The sequence below is a fragment of the Sphaerodactylus townsendi genome, linkage group LG07 (genome assembly GCF_021028975.2).
Source record: "Sphaerodactylus townsendi isolate TG3544 linkage group LG07, MPM_Stown_v2.3, whole genome shotgun sequence".
Lineage (NCBI taxonomy): Eukaryota > Metazoa > Chordata > Lepidosauria > Squamata > Sphaerodactylidae > Sphaerodactylus > Sphaerodactylus townsendi.
This window is the reverse complement of record NC_059431.1, coordinates 12591508-12615238: the sequence shown is the minus strand read 5'-3', so window position 1 is coordinate 12615238 and position 23731 is coordinate 12591508. Positions and strand designations below refer to the sequence as shown.

At 46.5% G+C, this 23731-nt stretch overlaps 1 protein-coding gene across 1 annotated transcript in view; it reads right to left on the bottom strand.

The window, feature by feature from the left end:
• Positions 1 to 14536: 14536 nt before the first annotated feature.
• LIPG (lipase G, endothelial type) overlaps positions 14537 to 23731 on the bottom strand; it is a 38319-nt gene continuing 29124 nt past the window's right edge. The window contains exons 9-10 of the mRNA XM_048504606.1: positions 21543 to 21647; positions 14537 to 15205 (exon numbers count right to left, since the gene is read on the bottom strand). Of these exons, the coding sequence (XP_048360563.1) occupies positions 15184 to 15205; positions 21543 to 21647 (127 nt within the window). The 3' untranslated portion in view covers positions 14537 to 15183. The remainder of the gene's footprint in view (positions 15206 to 21542; positions 21648 to 23731) is intronic.

Sequence of the window (23731 nt, the reverse complement as noted above, 5' to 3'; positions counted from 1 at the left end):
GAACCTGTGTGTTTCACCGTTGCTGTGTTCAGATTTGTGAGTTGGGGCATTTTCTATAATGTGATGATGATTTAGAAAGGACCTGGTGCAAAAAAATTTTTGGGGTCGTGGTGGGGTGGCTGCCCGTGGGGGGGACATCCAACTCAGGTTTTGCCCAGGGCTCAGGTTTGCCTAGGTATGCCTCTGCCCCCTTTGCTGAGGAGGGGCTGGCGAGGGAACCTGTTACTAAAATTTTTGGATCCCACAAGCATGCTTTCTCCTGTGGCAGCGAGTATGATCTACACTACAGCAATATATTCATTATTGCCTGACCATTTCAGGGAGGTTCCTCTTTCTTTTTTAAACTTTGGTGTGTTGCACACGCGCAGCCATGCAGCTGCAGTTGATCATATTATGGGACAATTGACATGGCTGCAGGGGTTCATTTCTGTATGCCTGCGCAACTTTGCACGTGTGTCAGGAAAAAAAATTAAAAGAGAGAAGTGTCTCCGTGCGAAGGTGCGAAAGCAACACAGATTGTTTGCATGGATTCCAGTCACTGCCTGAATGAGTGAAGGGTACACAAGCGAAGGAGAAAAAGGAATAGGGGTTGTTTAAACACACACACACACACACACACACACATATGGTGTGTGGAATCCAACATTGTATCAAAATGAGAACAAGTGGAATAACAGAATCATATCACATTTGTAAAATGTTGCAAATGACCTGGAAACTATACAGTCCTCTGCACCTTGCAGGCCCTTTCCACGTAACCAAAATAAAACATTTTGAGGCAGGAAATAAAACATGTCCTCCTAGGAGTTCCACATAGCCCTTCAGGGGTTGGGCGGTTAATCAAATAATAATAATAATAATAATAATAATAATAATAATAATAATAGTTCCCCCATGTTTTATTTCCAGCCTTAAGACATTTTAAATACATTCTTTATTTTAACCATTCTTTTACTGAAACGTTTTCGAAATGTTTTGATTTGCTGGGCATATCTCTTTAAAACATTTCCCACATCTCTCTGCACTCCCTGGACTTCTTCCTCAGCGCCCTTTTCTGAGCTTGCTCTGTCATCTCGCCTGATTAGTTTCGTCAGTTTTCTTTAAATTGTTGAATCTTTCAAATGTTGTGTGCACGACCTATGGAGAATCGCAGCACAAGGCTTTGAAGCATCAAAGCTATGAATCCAGACAGAATCCAAACATGCAAACCCTGGAATGATCACAAAATGGAGCAGCAGTGGCGTAGGAGGTTAAGAGCTCGTGTATCTTATCTGGAGGAACTGGGTTTGATTCCCAGCTCTGCCGCCTGAGCTGTGGAGGCTTCTCTGGGGAATTCAGATTAGCCTGTGCACTCCCACACACGCCAGCTGGGTGACCTTGGGCTAGTCACAGCTTCTCGGAGCTCTCTCAGCCCCACCCACCTCACAGGGTGTTTGTTGTGAGGGGGGAAGGGCAAGGAGATTGTAAGCCCCTTTGAGTCTCCTGCAGGAGAGAAAGGGGGGATATAAATCCAAACTCTTCTCTTCTTCATCTAGGAATGGTTTCGAAGGGCAAATGTGGACAAACGGGAAGGGATCAAAAATGTTTTGTAAACGTTTTATTTTGGTTGTTTGGAAAGGGCCACAAAATCACCTAAAGCACATCTGACAAATAATTTGTCCAGCCTCCACTTAAACACCTCCAAGGATGGAGACCTTCAGCTGTTCCTGGATTTTCCTTCAACATCATTCAGAATCTCCAGTTGGTTCGGGATGCTCACCTTGGCTATGATTAGCGACCAAATGGACCATCATGCCTATGATGACTCCCATTCTACCTATCTGAAAGGATGTCCTGCTGAACAGGTGTTACCGCGCTACCTGGGTAACTTTAATGCTTTCAGTGTGATTTCAGCTCTCGGTAGCGCGGAGGAACAGAAATCGGGACCCAACACAGCGAGTATAGTAAACAATAAAGATTCTTTATTGTGATGCTGACCTAAGTGTCAGCCCCTTAGTTCCACAGCAACTGCGCTGCCTAGCAGCTTTACAAATCCTTTTAAACACTTTCTCCCGCCGGGGGAAACCAGGAGACCACAGTACAGCCCACCACCATTGATTAACAAACGAAGAACCAATCAGATTCCAGAGGGCAGTCCCTTCTTGAATTTCGCAGTGGATTCAGAGCGAGGTGCTGACGTAGGAGCGGTCAAGTCCAAAGCGGGAAAAACACAAAAGATTTACTGGGTGATGAGATCAGGAAACGAAACCTAAGGGTGCAGCACCCCTTATCTGCTGGGTGATGAGATTAAGGCAGGCTGATGTTGTTACCGCTGTTTGCCAGGTAACAATAAGTGATTTCAGCTCAGCAACTTAATGAGGTGCAGGAAGCAGGCATTCTTTAAAGCAAAAGGATTTTATTGCAAGTGGTGGTCACAGCTCGGTCAGGAGAGAATCGCGCTCTTGCAATGCAGTGCAAGAACTTTTATTCCCAAACTTCAAAGGGAGCAAAGGGGCAGGGACGTGGGAGGTGAGGGGGCAAGTCCCTCACCCAAACACCAATCAAAACAAACAACACGAAAACAGGATACATTTACAACTTCTGAGAGAGATTACAAATCTCGCTGTCAAGCGTCTTCCCGCGAGATCTCGCAATGGTGCTGAATGGAAAGCAGATAAGGTCCATTCATAAAATTCCAGGTGGGATCGCTGCCGTACCCAGCTATCTCTTTTGGTAATACCCCGAAGCTCCCGCCTCGCATCGATGCAACAAAGAAAAGTTCAAACTGTCCAGTGGTGGTCCTTGCACGTCTTCCAATGGCTGGGGACCTTTGGGTGCTGGCAACAGATCCGATTTGCAAGTCCAAAGAGGGTCTTTGTCTTTGTCAAGGAGTCAGCTGGGCGTTGGTCTAAGCTGCATTCCAGAGCCAACGTTCTTGTCCCTTAATATCAAACCTTTCTGGCCACTGCTTTGGCCACCAGACACAAATTTCAAAAATAACATTTCTAAACTTAAACGTTAGGGAAACCTTAAAGGATAAGCACATATACTTATTGGCAAGGCTTTCTTAAATCTAACAAAATCAAAATTTTAACTTTAACTGGAGAACCTAGTCAAACTAAAATCCTAAACAGCAGGCACATCATAAATTCAACTAAAAAGGGCTTTTATTACATCCTAGAAAGGCATGAACAAGAGGGAAACCATATGTCATTGGCACAAGCATACCTAAGCATTCTCTGTGAACCTTATGGAGGCTTCTGAACCACACAAGTCTCCGCGTCCTGGCATGGAGCTAGTGTAGCCAGGCAACCTGACTCAGGAAAATATTTTGTTTATTTTCCTGAGGTGGTAACAAGATCAGGAAACGAAACCTAGGGGTGCAGAACCCCTTATCTGCTGGGAGATGAGATTAAGGCAGGCTGATGTCCGTCTCCCAGGGTTTCCTTTGTTACAAGTCTGGTCTCGGTTTTGTGAATGAAAAGGACATACCAAGGTAGGGCAGGGCTGGGCTATCACCAGCATGTCTGCCTTGAGGAGAGGAGAGTTTATACAAACACAGAGCAAATCCTATCTTCTGTCTAATACAGAAACTATTTCTATCTAAACTACAGAAAAATAAAGTTTCATTTTATTTGGAAACAAAGATCAGGAATGGATTTCTTTCTTTCTGACACCGCTATCAGAGGGAGCAAGTTTGTTTTCTGCTGCTCCAGAGACTAGGGGCGTTTTCCCACTTACCTTCTGCCCCGCGCTACTGTAGGCAAGTAGCACGGGGTCCCCCGGCACTCCCCACTACAGGGGCGGCGACAACGCAGCCGCCCTGACACTGCCACTGTCGCGCCCCCTCAAGGCACGTCATTCGTGGCGCTCTTCCAAACGGCCCCTTTTGATGGGGGAAGCCCAAGTGCGCACCAGAAATGACGTGCGCTGAGAGCAGCGTGCGGCATACAGGGGGTCGCGGCAAGTGGGGAAACGTCCTAGGACAAGGAGGAATGGATTCAAACTACGAGAAAAGAGATACCACCTAAACATTAATAAGAACTTCCTGACGGTTAGGGCTGTTGAATGGTGGAATACCCTGCATCGGACGGTGGTGGAGCCTCCTCCTTTGGAGGTTGGATGGCCATGTGTAGGGAGTGCTTTGGTCGTGTGTTCCTGCATGGGAGGGGGTTGGACTTGATGGCCCTTGGGGTCTCTTCCAACTCTATGATTCTACAGGCGTTCCACTAGTTCCCTATCAGCTACAGAGCTCAATAAAATATTGGCTATCACATACAAAGCGCTTTATGGCCTTGGATCTTCATATCTGTGAGACTCTCTCTCTTTCTCTCTCTCTCTCTCTCTCTCTTTCTCTCTCTCTCTCTCTCTCTTTCTCTCTCTCTCTCTCTCTCTCTCTTTCTCTCTCTCTCTCTTTCTCTCTCTCTCTCTCTCTTTCTCTCTCTCTTTCTCTCTCTCTCTTTCTCTCTCTCTCTCTCTCTTTCTTTCTCTCTCTCTCTTTCTCTCTCTCTCTGCTCTATGTCAGCTTCGCTGATCTGAGCAGGGCCTTCCGCAGGTGCCAACCTGTAAATGGACAAAATAAAGTGCTTCCTGTGTACAAGTCTTTTCCATGGTGTCTCCTGCTGCCATACGGAACAGCCTGCCTGAAGAACTCAGGAGGGCCTCCGCATTCTCCTGGCTTCCCACAAACAAAGCAAAACTGAATTATTCAAGTTAACTTTTCTACACAGGCAGTAGAATTGCACAGCACTGAATGATGTACAGAATTACTTGGATAAATTATTAAGGATTGTGGTCTATACTGTTGTATATAGCTTTCTGTAAGTAAGGTCCTACTATGTAAATTTTGTGTCATTTAATGTGTCACACTAACACTGAATGCTTTAGGGTAGGCTGACCAGACGTCCCGCTTTTGGCAGAACAGTCCCGCCTTAAAACAATTTGTCCCGCGTCCCGTGGGTTTTTTCAAGTGTCCCGGTTTTTGAAAGGCTGCCGCACTGCCTTCTGGGGCGCAAGGCAGTGCGGCAGCCTCCCGCTTGCGTGGCTGCAGGAGCACATGGCCTTCTGGGGCGCTCCCGTTCCCCGCCCTGTGACAGGGCGGGAAACGGGAGCGCCCCAGAAGGCCATGCGCTCCTGCGGCTGCGCGCGCATGCACCCGCCTACCCGCCCATCCCGGTTCACAAAGGTGACCATCTGGTCACCTTACTTTAGGGTGTTGTGGGTTTTCTGGGTTGTATGGCCGTGTTCCAGTAGCATTTTCTCCTGATGTTTCACCTGCATCTGTGGCAGGACAAAATGCTACTGGAACACAGCCATACAAACCGGAAAACCCACAACACCCTAGTGATTCCAGTCATGAAACCTTCGACAATACACTTAATGCTTTGCTTTAATTCTGCTTTTTGGATTTCCGGTTGGTTCGACAACCCAAATCCTATTTTATTGTTCACTGAATGTCCTATTCTGTTGATTGTATCGAGCCATTCTCAGTAATCCACCTTGCCTCTTTGAGAAAGAGGGATTATAAAATAATAACAATTATAAAATAACACAGATATATGATGTCCCCCCTATTGCCTCTTTCCTAAACTGAAAAATCCAAAAATCTTCAGCCTTTCTTCATAGAGGAAGTGCTCCAACCCTTTAATCTCCTTGGTTCCCCTCTCCTGTACTTTTCGTAGCTCCACAATACCCAACAGTGGTCTGGCACCCTATAATGAAAAGGGTATACTCCAGTTTTAGATATTTGCTGCAGGTGTTAAGGAAAATACAAGGATACTCATTTTCTGGATGGATCCAGATGGGGAGAAACTCTGGATTTGATTAAGGAAATGACAACAGTGCTGGATCCAAAAGTCATCCTCCTGGGATATTTAAAAGCTAAGGCTATAGATCGGGAATTGCTAGCAGCTGCCAGAATCTCTCTCAATACAGAAAGAAGATTGACCTTTAACCCCTCACAGTCAGAATAATTTAAAAGGATTTGGAACATGACTTTGATATCAAAAGGAACCGCAGCCCCATCAGATAGATTTATTGAGAGATAGCTCTTGGTTTTGAATATACATTCCAACATAACTTTCAACCGCAAGGAATGTTACGAGCTTTATGGAATGTTTTGAGAGCCGGCATGGTGTAGTGGTCAAGAATGGTGCATTCTAATCTGGAGAACCAGGTTTGATTCCCCACTCCTCCATGTGAGTGGTAGAACCTAATCTGGTGAACCAGATTTGCTTCCCTGCTCCTACATTCCTGCTGGATGACCTTAGGCTAGTCACAGTTCTCTCAGGACTCTCTCAGCCCCACACCTACTTCACAAGGTGTCTGTTTTGGGGAGAGGAAGGGAAAGGAGCTTGTAAACTGCCTTGAGTCTCTTTACTGGAAAGAAAGGAGAAGTATAAATCCAAACTCTCCTCCTCCTTCTCCTCCTCTTCTTCAAATCCTATATTCTTGGTATGGTACCATATCTGGGAGAAGAGTTAGGGTTGCCAAAATAAGGATGTGCCAGGAATTTTTGGGCTGGGTGCTTAGGGGAGGTGAAGCTTTGGGGAATGTGACGTCACTTCAAGGTAGGATGGTAGTGAGGCAGTGGGCTGCAGTGGTTAAGAGTGGAGGACTCTAATCTGGAGAACCAGGTTTGATTCCTAACTCCTCCACATGAAGCCTGCTGGGTAACCTTGGGCTAGTCACAGTTCTTTCAGAGCTCCACCTGCCTAACAAGGTGTGGGGAGAGGAAGGGGAGGAGTTTGTATGCTGCTTTGAGACTGCTTACAAGAGAAGCAGAGAGACAATTGTTGGAAGAGTGCAGAGGCCATTTCTGCACAAAGCGTGTGAAATGTTTGCCAAACATTTTAAAAAAGAATTGTTTTATGTATTGTCAAAGGCTTTCATGGCCAGAATCACTGGGTTGTTGTGGGGTTTCCAGGCTGTATGGCCGTGTTCCAGTAGCATTTTCTGCTGACGTTTCACCTGCATCTGTGGCTGGCATCTTCAGAGGATCTGGTGGTAGTACAGCAAGTGGAGTATATATACCTGTGGAATGTCCAGGGTGGGAGAAAAAACCATTTGCATTGGTTAACAAGTATATATGGTGGAATTAGCATATGTAAGTAACAATGAAGTTGCATAATCAGTTAGTGAGGGCATCTGAATAGAAGTTGCCTGGCATTTTAATCCATTTGATTGCTTCCTGCTTAGAGACATTCTGTGTCTAGGTCAGTGATGGTGAACCTATGGCACGGGTGCCAGAGGTGGCATTCAGAACCCTCTCTGTGGGCACACGCAGAGTCCTCCCCCATCTACACTGGCCTGGGCCGCTGGGCTCGATTATTAGCATTAAACCTAGTTTTGGGGAAGCAGTGTAGGTAATCCTGTTAAACGCTGTTAAACCTCACTGATTTTCATGCGAAGAACTAAAGCGCAATCCTTTACCTGGGAGTAAGCTCAGTTGCTGGCAATGGGGCTTGCTTCTGAGTAAACCCTCCTAGGGTCGTGATTCACCGTTGGAAGAGTTGCAAAGCAAACCCACCGACTACCACCAAGCTTACTCCCGAGTAAAGCACGCCTCGGAGCCAACCATTTTTTCTCAACTAAAACCTCAGTATTCAGATTAAATTGCCGTGTTGGCACTTTGCAATAAATAAGTGGGTTTTGGGTTGCAATTTGGGCACTCGGTCTCCAAAAGGTTCACCATCACTGGTCTAGGTGGTGTTCACTACGCATTGTCTTGATTCTAGTGTTTTTAATTACTGGTAGCCAAATTTTGTTCATTTTCATGGTTTCTTCCTTTCTATTGAAATTGTCCATGTGCTTGTGAATTTCAATGGCTTCTCTGTGTAGGCTGACATAGTGGTTCTCAGGGTGGTCCAGAATTTCTGTGTTTTCACATAATTTTCTGTGTCCAGCTTGGTTTATCAAGTGTTCTTCATTGTTATTTACATATATTATATTATAATATATTATAAAGAGCCTTGTAAGTGTCAGAATCAAACCTGGTTCTCCATATTAGAGTCCACTGCTCATGTGGAGGAGTGGGGAATCAAACTCCTATTTTTTTCCTCCGTGGAAATGTGTATATAGTACAGTGGAACCTCGGTTTTCGTTGGTAATCCGCAGTGGCGTATCTGCCTAGGGACAAGGGGTCCCCGGGCGCCACTCTTCTGGTCACGTGGGGGGCGCAAAATCGGCCCCCAAGTGACCAGGAAGTCCTGCTGTCTCATCGTTTTCGCATGCCCCGACCCGTCCGAGGCACGTAAAAATGACGAGACAGCAGGACTTCCTGCTGCCTCCAAGCCCCCTCAACCCCGCCCTGGACTCCTCCCTTCCTTCCCCCCCGCTGGCTGGGCTCCCAGCCAGCAGCCTGCAGTCTCTTCTGACCTCCCCTCCGGGCAGGCCAGAAGAGACTGCAGTCCCAGCCTCGGAGACCTTCTTTTATAAGCACTGAGGCTAGGGGTGGGGCTTGGGGAGCAGGAAAGGGTGGGAGTCTGGGGGGAGGTGGGCACCCTAAACCTTGCCCATGTCCATGGTGACATGGGTAGGGTTGAGGGCAATGGGGGTGGAGCCGAGATGGGCAGGGCAGGGGCAGAGCCTGGGGGGTGTCCTGGAGACAATTGGTCTCCTGTCACCATTTACCCCTGGTACCCCTGGTATGCCTCTGAAATGAATCAATGAGAACTGAAACCGATGAAAACCGAAGCAAACTTTTCGATAGGAGTCAATGTAAATCCAATTAATCCATTTTAGGCCATCCAAAAAACATACCCAAAACACATTTTTGGTGAATAAACATAGTGTTTAATGCTGAAAACAGAAACAAACAATAACACTAGGACCAGCTTCAGAGCCAGTGGACCAATGTCGCACCAGAAAGCTGTCCAAAGAGGTCTGTTTCTGACGCCTCTTTAAGATTTGTCTGAAATGGGGCAAGACATTGTCATTAAACAAGTTGCAGACACGGCCTGCAACAGCTTTGTCGGGGTAATTTTTCTCCACAAACCCCTGCAACCTTACTGCAAATCGATGAAAACTGAGGCAAATCGATGAAAACCAAGAAAAATGTTTCACTGAAAAAAATCAATGAAAACCGAAACCGATGAAAACTGAAGGCAATGAAAACTGAGGTTCCACTGTAGTTCCGCTACTACAGTGGCGTAGGAGGTTAAGAGCTCATGTATCTAATCTGGAGGAACCGGGGTTGGATTCCCTGCTCTGCCACTTGAGCTGTGGAGGCTTATCTGGGGAATTCAGATTAGCCTGTGCACTCCCACACATGCCAGCTGGGTGACCTTGGGCTAGTCACAGCTTCGCGGAGCTCTCTCAGCCCCACCTACCTCACAGGGTGTTTGTTGTGATGGGGGAAGGGCAAGGAGATTGTAAGCCCCTTTGAGTCTCCTGCAGGAGAGAAAGGGGGGGATATAAATCCAAATTCCTCCTCTCCTCCTCCTCCTCCTCCTCCTCCTCCTCCTCTTCCTCCTCCTCTTCTTCTTCTTCTTCTTCTTCTTCTTCAATTAGAAGAGGGTTTTTTTAGAAATCTAAATTGTCATGTAGCAAGGAGTGACTGTCATGTAAATTGTCATGTAAACAGCAGTGACTGATATTTGGGGTGCCTTCTCAGCATCTGGCCACGCACGGAAGCATTTGTTTACAGCGCAAACTAAACATATAAAAACTGACAACTTCGTTTGAGCATCCAACTTTTCCACATCTCTATAAATGCCCGTTCTGCGTCTCCGTACACTAGAAACAGGACGGGAGGGTTGCAAGAGGGATTAAAATATCTGGGTGAGATCAAGGCAGGGTAGCTTGCTGTGGCTGTTTGTTCCGCTCCATGCTAGGCACGGTGCCACATGGCCCCGCTCTGAAATCTGGGATTGGCACGAAACACCCAGTTGTTAACATCTGAAGCGGTTTGCCAATTGCCAGGTCGGGTTGCTTATTTTTAGATTACTGTGTAAGTTCTTATCTCCTGCTGATTTGCACCCTCACAGAAGGAACTGTTTTGTGCGGTCTGTAATTTTATTCTTCATTGGTTGCTCTGAAGGGGGGGGGGAGGGGTTGGGTTTTTTCAACAGAGAATTGAAAGCTGAAAGAGACTCTGGTAATCTTATTTACACATAAAGCTGGTTCTCCTCCAGAACTTACAAAGATAGCCAAAGCCTACACACAATCCACTGTCAACATTTGGGTGACTTTCTTTTGTATGCAGATGAAGTGCTAAAAACTGTGTTAGGAAATTACCAGATCACAAAGCCGCCACTCCAGTTTCAGCCTTCTATCTACACCACAGGGATAACTACACAGACCTATCTTACAAACACAGTTGTGATACTGGGATACCATGGATACTGTACATGAAATGATGTATTTATTTAAAACATCAGCCACCTTTCTTTTTTACGGAGCTCAAGGTGGCTTACAAATGAAGGTGAAAACCACATCAAATCAAATAATATAAAAACATAAAATCAAAATTGAAGAAGAAGAAGAAGAGGAGGAGGAGGAGGAGGAGTAGTTTAGATTTACATCCCACCTTTCTCTCCTGTAAGGAGACTCAGGGTGGCTTAAAAGCTCCTTTCCCTTCCTCTCTCCACAACAGACACCTTGTGAGGCAGGTGGGGCTGAGAGACTTCTGAGAGAACTGTGACTAGCCCAAGGTCACCCAGCAGGAATGTTGGAGTGCAAAAACACATCTGGTTCACCAGTTAAGCCTCCGCCACTCAGGAGGAGGAGTGGGGAATCAAACCCGGTTCTCCAGATTAGAACCCACCTGCTCTTAACCACTACACCATGCTGGCTCTAATTAAGGACTGCTGCCAAATTTAACAAAATGCGTTACTCGGGAGTAAGCTTGGTGGTAGTTGGTGGCTTTGCTTTGAAGCAACCGTGCAACTCTTCCAACAGGTGAATCACAACCCTAGGAGGGTTTACTCAGAAGCAAGCCCCACTGCCAGCAACCGAGCTTAATCCCAGGTAAAGGATCACGCTTTAGTTCTTTGCATGAAAATCAGTGGGGTTTAATAGCACTTATCAGGGTTACCTATGCTGCTTCCCCAAAACTAGATCTTAGGTTTAATGGTAATAATGGAGCCCAGCAGCGCAGGCCAGCCTAGATGTGTATGGGGGGGAGAGGCAACTCCGTTTGCATGTGCCCACAGAGAGGGCTCTGAGTGCCACCTCTGGCACCCATGCCACAGGTTCGCCACCACTGACATACACGTTCTTCCCACCAAGGTTTGCTTTCCCACTTCCAGAATCGCAGTCTCATCCTTTAACCAACAACGAAAGAAACTGCCGCTCAGACACAACCTAACCGTAACCCTCATTAAAGCTGAAGATATTGTTTTAAAGCCGCCCTCCCCCCACTTTGGCTCGAAATCGCCTCGGAGATTAACGGCCACTTTGATGTTCTCGTAGGGAGGGATTCTCGTTCGGGGGCAACGTGGAATTAAGGCCTCCGGGATACAGAAGGGCGATTGTGGAGGAGCAGCCCAGAAGCCACGACCACAAAAATCCCTTTTGATTTAAGCTCCTCCGTGTCTCTGAAGAGGTCATTATGAGTGAGGCCCAACCAACGGCAATAGCCAAGCTCTGAGCACGCCCGACTAGCTGTTTCTAAAGGGTATTTATTTCCAGCATTCACAGCCCACATTCTCCGAGGTCTCAAAAAAGCTAAAGTTAATAAATCTTTTTGAGAAGGTCCCCAGGGGGATGGGTATGTGTGGGGGGTGGGGGGTGGGGGGTGGGAATGGCACAGTGGTGGGATCCAAAAATTTTAGTAACAGGTTCCCATGGTGGTGGGATTCAAACTGTGGCGTAGCGCCAATGGGGATGGGCAGGGCACGATGGGGGGTGTGGCCAGGCATTCCGGGGGCGGGGCATTCCTGGGCGGGGCTGTGGCAAGGACGCAGCCACTGCGCCGTCCTTGGGTGGGAAACGAATGCACGCAGGCGCAGGCTGCCACGCACGCCAGTGCACCTCCTGCAAGACTGCTTCAAGTTCTGCGCGCTACTGCTGAGAGGAGGGGCGTAACTAAGGCAAAAATCACGTGGCCAAATCACCCATTAGTAACCCCCTCTTGGCACGCGCAAATAATTAGTAACCTACTCTCGGGAACTTGTGAGAACCTGCTGGATCCCACCTCTGAACCATTCCCATTTTTGTTCCCTTGCTAATAAAAGAAAGTCAAAAAGTGTTGGTTTTCAAACGCTCATTCACCCTGATTTCATATGCTCAAGAACTAATTTCATCCTAAATTCCTACTAATGCAGCTATAACTGAATAGTCTCTTAAGTTCTTTAGTGGCTCGAATTCCCGTGATTGTGTTGACTGTGCGCAGCCAAGGAAGACCGTGAAGTCTGCAAGTTTGACACCTGTGCTCTATGCCAGTGGTTCTCAACCTTCCTTATGCCGTGACCCTTTAATACAGCTCCTCATGTTGTGGTGACTCCCAACCCTAACATTTATCCATTTTATAGATGGCGAACACTGATGCAGAGAGTCTTAGCCTAGGCAACCCGGTCGTTCGACCCCCCAAAAGGTCCCGACCCCCAGGTTGAGAACCACTGCTCTAGGGCATAAGAACAGGCTAGTTTGGTGGCCCTATAAAACTTTCTCCACCTGAATTACCTCACAAGGACGTTCTGAGGCTCAAACTCCCATGTCATCACCCTGAAACCCTCTGAGGAAAGAAAAATTACACAGGTGACCCAGAGGTTTATTTTCAAATACAAGTCAGTTTATTTTTTAAATCAAGCTTATAAAAATTTGTTAGAATTCCAAAAAACAGTAGGACACTATACATATATACAAACTCACATTGGCAAAAATAAATAGAGATGTAAATATTTTTTTTTTAAAAAAACCCTTTATATACATATTAAACCGTACGAGGCTTCGATAGCCCTGTTATAAATATATGGGTCGATGGCACACAGATCAGCTAAGACATCCAGCACTTTGTTCCGCAGGACTGAGAGAAATTCCAGTTATCCAGAAAAGAATCTAGATTTTGGTTGGAATGCAAGTGAAGAAGGGTTGGCCCTTAGAAAAGCTTTAAAAAGACGCCCGTCGAGCACAATTTATGAAGTGTTTCTTTTCTCTAGAGAGAATAAATATCAGCCTGCCTTTGTGGGTGTGCTTAAGATTACCTCAGGCTGAGAACAGCTGAAACATGTTTGTAAAACAGTCCTTACAAAAGCGTTTAAATTCTTTTTCTTTTTTAAAAAAATCACCTGGGTACTTCCCCCCCAACAATTCTATAGATATGGTACACCGGAAAAGGTACATTTTTACGACCCTCACTCGGTGGAACTCCCTGTCTTTCACTGTATGAGTCTTTGTTCTGAGTGTTCACAGGGAGGTGATTTTGATTGATGCGTTCCCCTACTAGGAGTGACTGAATTAACCAATCGCACCCAAGGTGGAAATGCAGCAGCATTTCACAGCCCACCCACAGTAGCTCACTGGAAGTGGAACAGCAGTAAATCAGAGATACAGCAGGCAACTCCCTTTCAAATGGGTATTTGAGGCCACTGGGGTAGGGTGGGAAAATAAAATTCTTTCATGGTTCCCAATTTGGAAATTACAGTTAGGGATCTGGCCCCATGAAATATAACCATTTGCTGAAAAGTTGTAGTATTTCATTACAGAATGCAAAAAACTTGCCCGGTGCATAGATTTGTTTTTAAAAGTACTTACAAATATTTTCAGGGGACCATTTCAAAGGCAAGGGTTTCGTTCACATTTTCCCCCCCAGAGATTCTTATGTAACCCGCAAAGGGGCATGCAGGAAATATAGCTGAGGTTGCTTTTCTAGCATTATGGGAACAAAGAGACAGGTGGACACCTCTAATTTTCAGTCATTCATCCCACAAACCGCGAGCAGTCTTTTCAACAAGAGAGCTTTGACTATGAGGGCACAGGGAAACTTTCTGATAGTTATTGTATTGAAGTGGGAAGACCGTGGGAGCAGATGGGGGAACGAGTAGACTAAAAAAATTCTGGGGCCTTCGTCACTGTTGGGTTGTAGGGTTTCCATGGAGCCAGGCGAGTCCAGTGATTGGTTTTCACAATGTATGGGGTGGACCTAGGAGCTGCAAAGAGAGACCCTGAGAAAATTGTTGTTGTGGGGCTTCTGATGGCTCTTCACAGCAGGGGTGGAGCAAGGGGGAACTGTGCCAGGGGTCTGCGTGCGCCCTGAGCCCCCGCCACGCCCCTGCACCGGCCCGCACCTTGGGCATTGTGCCCCCCTGACCCGTTGGCGCTACGCCACTGTTTCACAGCCCTGCAAATCTGCCTCTATTTTCCTGGTGACACTTAGCTGACTTGCAGACAGGAACCACAAGGTTTAATGAAAAGGAGAATATTGGTGGTTCTGATATTAAGAAGAAGAGGAGTTTGGATTCATATCCCGCCCTTTCTCTCCAGTAAGGAGACTCAAAGGGGCTTATAATCTCCTTTCCCTCCCCCTCCCATCACAACAAACACCCTGTGAGGTAGGTGGGGCTGAGAGAGCTCCAAAGTACTGTGACTAGCCCAAGGTCACCCATGTGTGGGAGTGCACAAGCTAATCTGATTCACCAAATAAGCCTCCACAGGTCAAGTGGCAGTGTGGGGAATCAAACCCGGTTCTCCAGATTAGAGTGCACCTGCTCTTAACCACTACACCACGCTGGCTCTCATTAAGAGTTAGGGTTCCGTTGTCGAGTTCCTCTTCAATAGCAGATGCTGGAAGACACTCCTCTCTCAGGTCAGAATATGCAGAGTGGCCTTTTGACAAGGCAAGCAAAGTATTCCAGTAGCAACTGTGTGCTCGTAGTTTGTGAGTGGAGAACAGAAGACAGAGAGACTGGACAGCAAGCAGTTGCTCATCCGGACAAGCCGGTTTAGGCACACATTGGGCTCTCCCAAAAAGAGGGCCGATTTACTAACAGACTGTCGCTTTAAATAAGTTAGTCATAAGAGGGGTAGGCATAAATACAGGACATTCTCGTGTTCCTAGAAACAGCGTTCACATTGTCACATTTTGAGGAGACGGAGAGTTCCGCCTTTACACAGTCAGGCGCTGAGAGTGCAAGAAGGAAAGATAAGAAGCCAGAGACGCAGTAGCCGGTTTGTTCAGCTGTCCTCTTCGGCATTCGCCTCCTCTCACCGTTTTGGCCAGTTCGATTCCCCGCTGAGTACAGCAAGTCTCCAAAGGGGGACGTTTCAGAGCAAGTTGGTCGCTGATCTAAGGGGGAGAAGGAAAAAAAATATGTAAAGTGACGGGATAGAATTTTATTCAAAATTGTGAAGTCATTGGTAGAAAACAAGACCCAGGAACGGAACGTTTGCTGGGTATGTGTGAGTGTGACAAATTTGGTATTAGAAGCAGTTCTTAGAAAGTGGTTTGCTCTACTTGCAAGCTTTAAGACTCGACATATTCCCAATAATGAAGCCACCAACCTAGCAGCCTATGAATAGGAATCTACCCAACCATTACAGTTATCTTCAGAGGCACGTGTTCTGAGGTTAGGCATTTATTTACCTGAGATGGGAACTCTGCCCAATTAGCTATTTTCCCAGGGATATCTGCCTTCTCCCTTCTGTTGAAAATGCTGGGGGGAACTCTCCATCATTGAAAATGCTGGGGGGAAGAATTAGGACTAATAAAAGGAAACACTTCTTCACACAACGTGTGATTGGTGTTTGGAATATGCTGCCACAGGAGGTGGTGATGGCTGCAAACCTGGATAGCTTTAAAAAGGGCTTGGACAGATTTATGGAGGAGAAGTCGATCTATGGCTACCAATCTTGGTCCTCCTTGATCTCAGATTGCAAATGCCTTCCTTAGCAGACCAGGTGCTCAGGAGCAGCAGCAGCAGAAGGCCCTTGCTCCCAAAGGCACCTGGTGGGCCACTGCTAGTAGAGGAATGCTGGACTAGATGGACTCTGGTCTGATCCAACTGGCGTGTTCTTATGTTCTTATGTTGCTTTTTTAGGCATTCTCTTAATAATTCTGGAATCCCCTCAATAATTTTTCCCTCCCTACCCTACGGTTTTAGTCGATGTCTGTTTTGTATTCCATCTGTGCTTTTAACTTGTCTCTGTGGTGCATTTTTACATGGCTTTGTTTTTACCAGTTAGCCGCCTTGCAGCCCTGAAAGGACTAAAAGGCAGGACATAATTTTTTTAAAACAAAGAAAATTAAATAATAGCTATTGTCTTCCTTGCAGAATCGCTGGCTTGTATTTTAACAGATCGCAAAGCAAAGGTGGAAGCCTTCCTCCTGTCTGAAGAATATTCCTCCAACCAGCGGCATTTCCACCAGACTATCCCACGGAAGAGCCATTTAAGCTAGAGACACTTCCGCTGACTGATGGTAGAATACCGCCCAGTTTAGCACAGGCATATATATCTGGAGCTCACAGAGTATTTGTTGTGAGGGGGGAAGGGCAAGGAGATTGTAAGCCCCTTTGAGTCTCCTATAGGAGAGAAAGGGGGGATACAAATCCAAACTCTTCTTCTACTTCTTTTAAAGCTTCTTTTAAAGCTACTGGTCAAGTTATAGCAAATTTCAGAAACAAACGCGCACACACAAGAGAAACCCAAAAATGCTACAGACAATTAGTTCCACTTGTTATTTTTGCTGTGTGGCTTTTTCCCCTTGGGTATTTCTTATTATCATGATGAAGAGGTGTTGCAGTGTAGTAGCTAAGATCAAGGTAGGAATCAGGAAGTCCCAGTTCAGTGGTCACTGCTGCTTCACATGGATGGTGAATTTCTAAGAACACTGCCCTGGGATTAAGCCCCATAGATCTGAATAGAATTCAGTGTAGATCTCCTTAGGTCAGTGATGGCGAACCTTTTCGAGACCAAGTGCCCAAACTGCAACCCAAAACCAACTTATTTATCGCCAAGTGCCAACATGGCAATTTAACCTGAATAATGAGGTTTTAGTTTAGAAAAAACAGTTGGCTCCAAGGAGTGTGTTACTCAGGAGTAAGCTTGGTGGTAGTCGGTGGCTTTGCTTTGAAGCAACCGTGCAACTCTTCCAATGGGTGAATCACGACCCTAGGAGGATTTACTCAGAAGCAAGCCACATTGCCAGCAACCGTGCTTACTCCCAGGTAAAGGATCACGCTTTAGTTCTTCGCATGAAAATCAGTGGGATTCAACAGCGCTTAACAGGGTTACCTACACTACTACCCTAAAACTAGGTCTTAGGTTTAATGCTAATAATCGAGCCCAGAGGCCCAGGCCAGCCTAGATGTGGGGGTGGGGGGAGCACTTTGTTTGCACGTGCCCACAGAGCGGGCTCTGAGTGCCACCTCTGGCACCCGTGCCACAGGTTCACCACCACTGCCTTAGGTTTTCTAAGATGCTTTATGCAAACTGGTTCAGACTGCTTCCACGCTGGGACTCTTTTCCTGCAATCCAGCATTGCTTTTCTGTGATCAGGGGCAAGCGAAATTGCAACTTGCTTTCTACATGTCATAACACTGCATTACAATACATGTCACATTATAATAACATGTCACAACACTGCATTACAATACTCCTTTGCAACACCCCCCGCCCCCTGGGTTGCTTCCCATAGCCATGACGTTCCTAAATTGGGGGTAATTATCAGGCCTTTGAGTGGGTAGAAGGTTGAAGACACCTTTTCAATTGCTTAATTTTTAATCATAATTTCATGAGAGCAGTATAACAACAATTTTTTTTCATAACTGCTATAGAAGTGGGAAGCTAAGCAGGTTTGGCCCTGGCTGGTATAGGAGACAACCAAGGAACTCCAAGGTTCCTTTGGAGGCAGGCAAGGGCTAACTGCCTGAATGTGTCTGGCCTTGGAAATCTCGCAGATATGTCAAACTCGGGCTCTCCAGGTGTTCATGGACTATGATTCCCATCAGTCCATGCCAGCAGGGCCAATTGACCATGCTAGCAGGGGCCGCTGGGAATCGTAGTCCATGAACATCTGAAGGGCCTGAGTTTGACACGGATAGCCACAAGTTGGCTGTGGCTTGAAGACACTTTCCATCGCCATAGAAGTGACACAAAATTTCAACAATGCCAAAAGTGTGACTTTGGCTATAAAGTAAAATGGAGGACCTAAGCTCTTTCCTGCTCCTCTCCACAAATGAATGGATTGATGAATGGAAGCTGCAGCGTTTGGGGCTCTTTAGTTTGGAGAGGAGACAGCTGAGGGGGGATATGATTGAAGTCTATAAAATTATGCATGGGGTAGAAAATGTTGACAGAGAGAAATTTTTCTCTCTTTCTCACAATACTAGAACCAGGGGGCATTCATTGAAAATGCTGGGGGGAAGAATGAGGACTAATAAAAGGAAACACTTCTTCACGCCACGTGTGATGGGTGTTTGGAATATGCTGCCACAGGAGGTGGTGAGGGCCACTAACCTGGATAGCTTTAAAAGGGGCTTGGGCAGATTGATGGAGGAGAAGTCGATTTATGGCTACCAATCTTGATCCTCTTTGATCTGAGATTGCAAATGCCTTAACAGACCAGGTGATCGGGAGCAACAGCCGCAGAAGGCCATTGCGTTCACCTCCTACATGTGAGCTCCCAAAGGCACCTGGTGGGCCACTGCGAGTAGCAGAGAGCTGGACTAGATGGACTTTGGTCTGATCCAGCTGGCTTGTTCTTATGTTCTTATGTTCTTATGTTCTTAATTAGTAACCCCCTCTCGGCACACACAAATAATGAGTAACCTACTCTCGGGAACCTGTGAGAACCTGCTGGATCCCACCTCTGCTTCCTGCTCATCACCAGAACATAAGCCTAAAAGGGGCTTGGGCAGATTGATGGAGGAGAAGTCGATCTATGGCTCCCAATCTTGATCCTCCTGGATCTGAGATTGCAAATGCCTTAACGGTCCAGGTGCTTGGGAGCAGCAGCAGCCGCAGCAGGCCATTGCTTTCACCTCCTGCCCGTGAGCTCCCAAAGGCACCTGGTGGGCCACTGTGAGTAGAAGAGTGCTGGACTAGATGGACTCTGGTCTGATCCAGCAGGCTCGTTCTTATGTTCTTATGAAGCTGTGACCCATCAGGCGACCAGAAAGTAATAACTGAGATGAAAGCAGAGAGGAGGCAGGAAATTTAAGGGTTCCAGCCTTCAAAATTCTCAATAGCGCTTTTGACCGTCCACGTCGGGACGGCAATCATATTTTTTCACATTAGCGAATCGCCACAAATCAGGACTGCAAAGAAAAGGGGAGGACAGCGGGGAAAACACTTGAGTGTGACAGGTTGCCAACAACAGTGTCTGAATTCTCTCTTAAAACGGAGGAACAAATCACGGCAATTCTGGCTGTATCAGCTAGTCCGACAGCAACCTCTCTCTCAGTCTTACTTCAACCCCATCTGCAAAATGGGGATAATACTAACCTACCATTATTGGTCGCGTGATCAGGATGCTACCTAAAATTTTAAGTCATATTTTGCTGTTGCTGTGCTATTGAAAGTGCAAATGGATCAGGAAAATGTTCCATAGTGCTGTAGTGTCTCACGTGCATGCTCTTGGTAGTCCTCACAATAACCCTATAAGGTAGGCCAGTTTTATGTCTGTATTGTAGACTGGCGCTGGAGCAGTGCCTAGAGCAGGGGTCTTCAAACTATGGCCCTCCAGATGTTCATGGACTACAATTCCCATCAGCCCCTGCCAGCATGGCCAAGTGGTAAGGCTCATGGGAATTGTAGTCTATGAACATGTAGAGGGCCATAGTTTGATGAGCCCTGGACTAGAGACTATGGCCAGTGGAAGGCTGGAGTTTGGGGCCAAAATCAGATTGTTTGCAACTACAGTAACTTAAGAACCTGCTTGCTTTAAAAAACAGAAATGTCCTATGATGGCCCAAAATGCAATTGGGCAAGGACAGAGCGAAGGGGAACTGCGCCTAGGGCACGTGTGCACCCCTCACCTCTGGCATGCCCTCATCCTGGAACACCCCCCTCCACAGGGGCATGCACCCGGTGCATCGCACCCACCTGTCCCCTTGGTGCTACGCCACTGCAATTGTGTTTTTTGTTTTGTTAAGGGATGATGGCAAGAGATATATCCAACTGTAGAATTCCACACCAGCTTTTGTCATTATCACATTCTTGGGTCAAAAGCTTCAAGGCTAAATGTCTTCTAGGCAAAGTGCCACAAGATTACCCCAACTGCATTCTTTACATTTCATTGCAGGAGATAATTTGCCAAGTGATAGCACATTTCCCCAGCTCCTGCGTTCAGTCTTTCTCCCATTTACACCCTTCTCCCTTCTGTGAGCAGAAACCTCAAACAGTTGCAAACAAGTCTCGAAGCAAACTTTTGCTGAATTATCTAATCAGCATTCCTTGTTTAGGTTGCAAAATTACTCACAATCCAACACATAGTGAACAGACTGTCTAGTTCTATAAATTGCAGGGCGATTTAACTGCACAAAATATTGGCTGGGGTGTTAGCGGAACTGTCCTGACGTTTGAGAACATCGTCTTTTTCATGCACCAGCCAGAAGCCTTTTTGTGTCAGCCTTGGAGAAATAGGAAAATTGCCAAAAGCTATTTCTACTCTCTCTCCATCCCTAAATAGATGGATATTGTCCCATCCATCAAGAGCTGACAGCAGCCACAGAGCCTCAATTTGCCTTGGAGCCATGCAGGAGAGGGAGAGGAGGTTTAATTCTTCCACCTACGTTTGATTTCATTTTTCAAAATGAGGCTGTCTGCTTTGTGTTAAAAGTCATATTTTGCTCTTCTTGCATTACAAACATGGCTACAAACTTTTGAAAGAAGTGTTCTTTAAAAACTTTTTTTTTCAATTGTAAAAGGCTAATAACAAAACAGCAATCCCAGTACTGAAGAGTAAAACTAGTTGGAGACTGAGATCTCAACTTTCCTTTTGTTACACAGCCCCAAGGCAAACTGAGGCTGCGCAAACTGCATTTCATGGACAGAAATGCGTGGCCCCGTTTGAACACTCAGTCCTTACTGAGAAATGGGCAACGAGCTGAAACCTCACCCTGACTGTGTTGCTCCCCTTCCTCTGATTACTTTTTCTCCCAACGGTTGTTCATAGCTAGAAGGTGGGAAATGAGTATTGTGGGGGGGAGGGGAGACCATGGGGGTGGGTGCCAGAGGAGAAAAATCCAGCTCCCCCAAGCACACATGCTATGCCTTTAAATCCTCCCTCCCTCAGCCCAATTTATAGGGATTCGGCACATAACAGATTTGGTGATGGTGCTGTCAACATTTAGCTGCACCTGGATTGCCTGATAAGAGTTCCTGGTGATTGCTACAGCTATCCTTGCCACTTCCTGGTTGCTCTAGGAGTCACCAGATACTCTATGGTCAAAGCCATCTATAAGTAGATGAGTCCTTATTTTTATTTTTCTCTCCAGGATGATTCCCCATTTATTTGCTCCCATTTTCTACCCACTGATCAGCTGAGCACCAGCAGGCAAGTACTAAAATTGGCCGGAGTTTTCACACCATAAGTGTGCAACTGGGAAATCTGGTTGTGACCTGACTTGAGGACCATTGGCGGAGCTGATGCTTCAGAAGATTGGGCTACATCTGAGACTTGCCTGGTTCGATTCTTCACCTGCCAGTCATCACGACATTTCACGAACCAGAGCTCTTTGCCGGGAGAGATCTTGGTCACCTGGGGGTCCTCTGCACAAAAAGTGAGCCTGAGAGGCAAGAAAAATAAACAAACAGAAGTAAGACGTTGTGAAAGGGATTTTGGAGGGAAAACCCAGCGACAAACAGTAGTTAAATTTGTATTGTCGAAGGCTTTCACGGCCGGAATCACTTGGGTGCTGTGTGGTTTCCGGGCTGTATGGCCGTGTTCTAGCAGCATTCTCTCCTGACGTTTCGCCTGTATCTGTGGCTGGCATCTTCAGAGGATCTTCAGAGATCCTCTGAAGATGTCAACCACTGGCGGAAATCAGCATCTTGCTAGAACACTAAACCATGGCACCGTTTACAAGCCTAATGAGATTCAAGTATTAATTCCCAGAGGGAAGGAAATTTGTTGTGCCAGCCAAACTAAAAACAGAGCTGAAACTTGCCAATTGGCCATGCCGGCCAGGGGCGGCTACAGATGGGGTGTAATTCATGAACATCTGGAGGAGAGCCACAGGTTGCAAACCCCTTGCCTAGATCATTCACTTTTCCAAAGGCTATCTCAGACATTGGGAAAAGGAAACTCGCACTGGGAAAGGGCGGTATGTCCTGCAAATCTCATGCATTTCTCCTTCGCCTTGCCCCACTTGTGCTTGCTTAGTTTCCCAGAGGGCATCAGCTAGAAACAGGATACTTCCAGATTTAGGAAAGGGAAGTAACTAGAAATCTTCGTAATAAATAAGCATAAAAGGTGCTAGGCTCTCTAATCTAGCTGTTTCTTAGCAGCTTGAGGACACCAAATTTCACCTTGGATCATCCGATTTAATCCTCTATTGCCCCGAAGATATACGAGTTTCTAGCCCTCCCCATAACCACAAAGGTATGTTTGAAAGCATGTAGCTAACTCTGGGGCAATATCAGGCTATCAGAGCTAGCCTCTACAAGGGCGGGAACTTTTACAGCCCTGGCCCCACCTGGTGGAGACAGGATTCACCTGAGGAGATCAGAGGCCCTCGCGGAGACTTACCCAGAGTTTCCACTTGAAGGGCCTGTAAGCTGGAGAACCCTGTTCCAGCCAGAGCATTCCAGCTTCTCAGTTAGAGGTACACTAGCTGCCATTTCATCCCCAGCCTCCCGATAGGGCATAAAAGGTGGGGAAAGGGGAGGGATGAAACACCCTCGTCTTGACGATATATGGTTCCTGTTTTTATTATATGGCTAATTAGTTTGTTTTATGTTATGTTTTTTAAATGGTTTTATACTGCTGTTGCACTGTTTGTACTGTTTATTACCCTTGTTGGCCCAGCCATACCGCCCGGAGCCCCTAGGAGGAGGAAGGTTTAGAAAACCAATAAATAAATAAAAAAATATTAGGAACCAGAACAGTTCACTGATTCTACATTATTATCAGACCTTTGTACTACCTTGCTTAGCATAGGGAAGTCTCAAGTGGTGAAAAGTTTCCTGTTGCTTTTTTCCGATTTGCTCTCCGGTAGAATGCTGAGGTTATCACGAGACACAGTCCTTATTATATGCACAGACCAAATGTCCTGGCTTTCCACACAATTCAGACTGGGAAAAGGTCTGCGGACGACTGTGGATTTCACAGAGTGAGACTTCCGTGATCCCCACTCCTGCTACAGCCCACTGGATGACCAGAAGTTTTGTTCCGGTGTGGGGGGGGCGTCAGTGGAGGAACCAAAGGGACGCTGAACAGAGGAAGTGGGAATGGTTAGAAATCACCTCTCGGTGATCCCCAAATGTCAACACTTTCCATCTAAGATTACCAACGAGAAACATTTAGGGGGCAGTGACTGGGAAAATTATGATTTCTGACATAATGAGGTCACTTACAGGGGCTTAACTGGAAGTGACATCATAGCACAAGTGACATTCTAGAAGTTCCCCAAATCTCTATGGTAGCAACCACAGAGATCTGGGAAATTCCGAGAGCGCCATGGTCATCATGTCATAACTTCCGGGTATCCACCCGGAAGCAATGTCATGGTATCGCACACTGTCACACCGACCTCCCGATTTTGCTCCTGCGGCGACGTTAAGTCAGGGTGGTGGACTGGTCTGTGGGTCAGGCTGTTGTCTACCTCAGTGAGCAACCCTAATTCTGTCAGAAGAACTGCATGGCTGGATA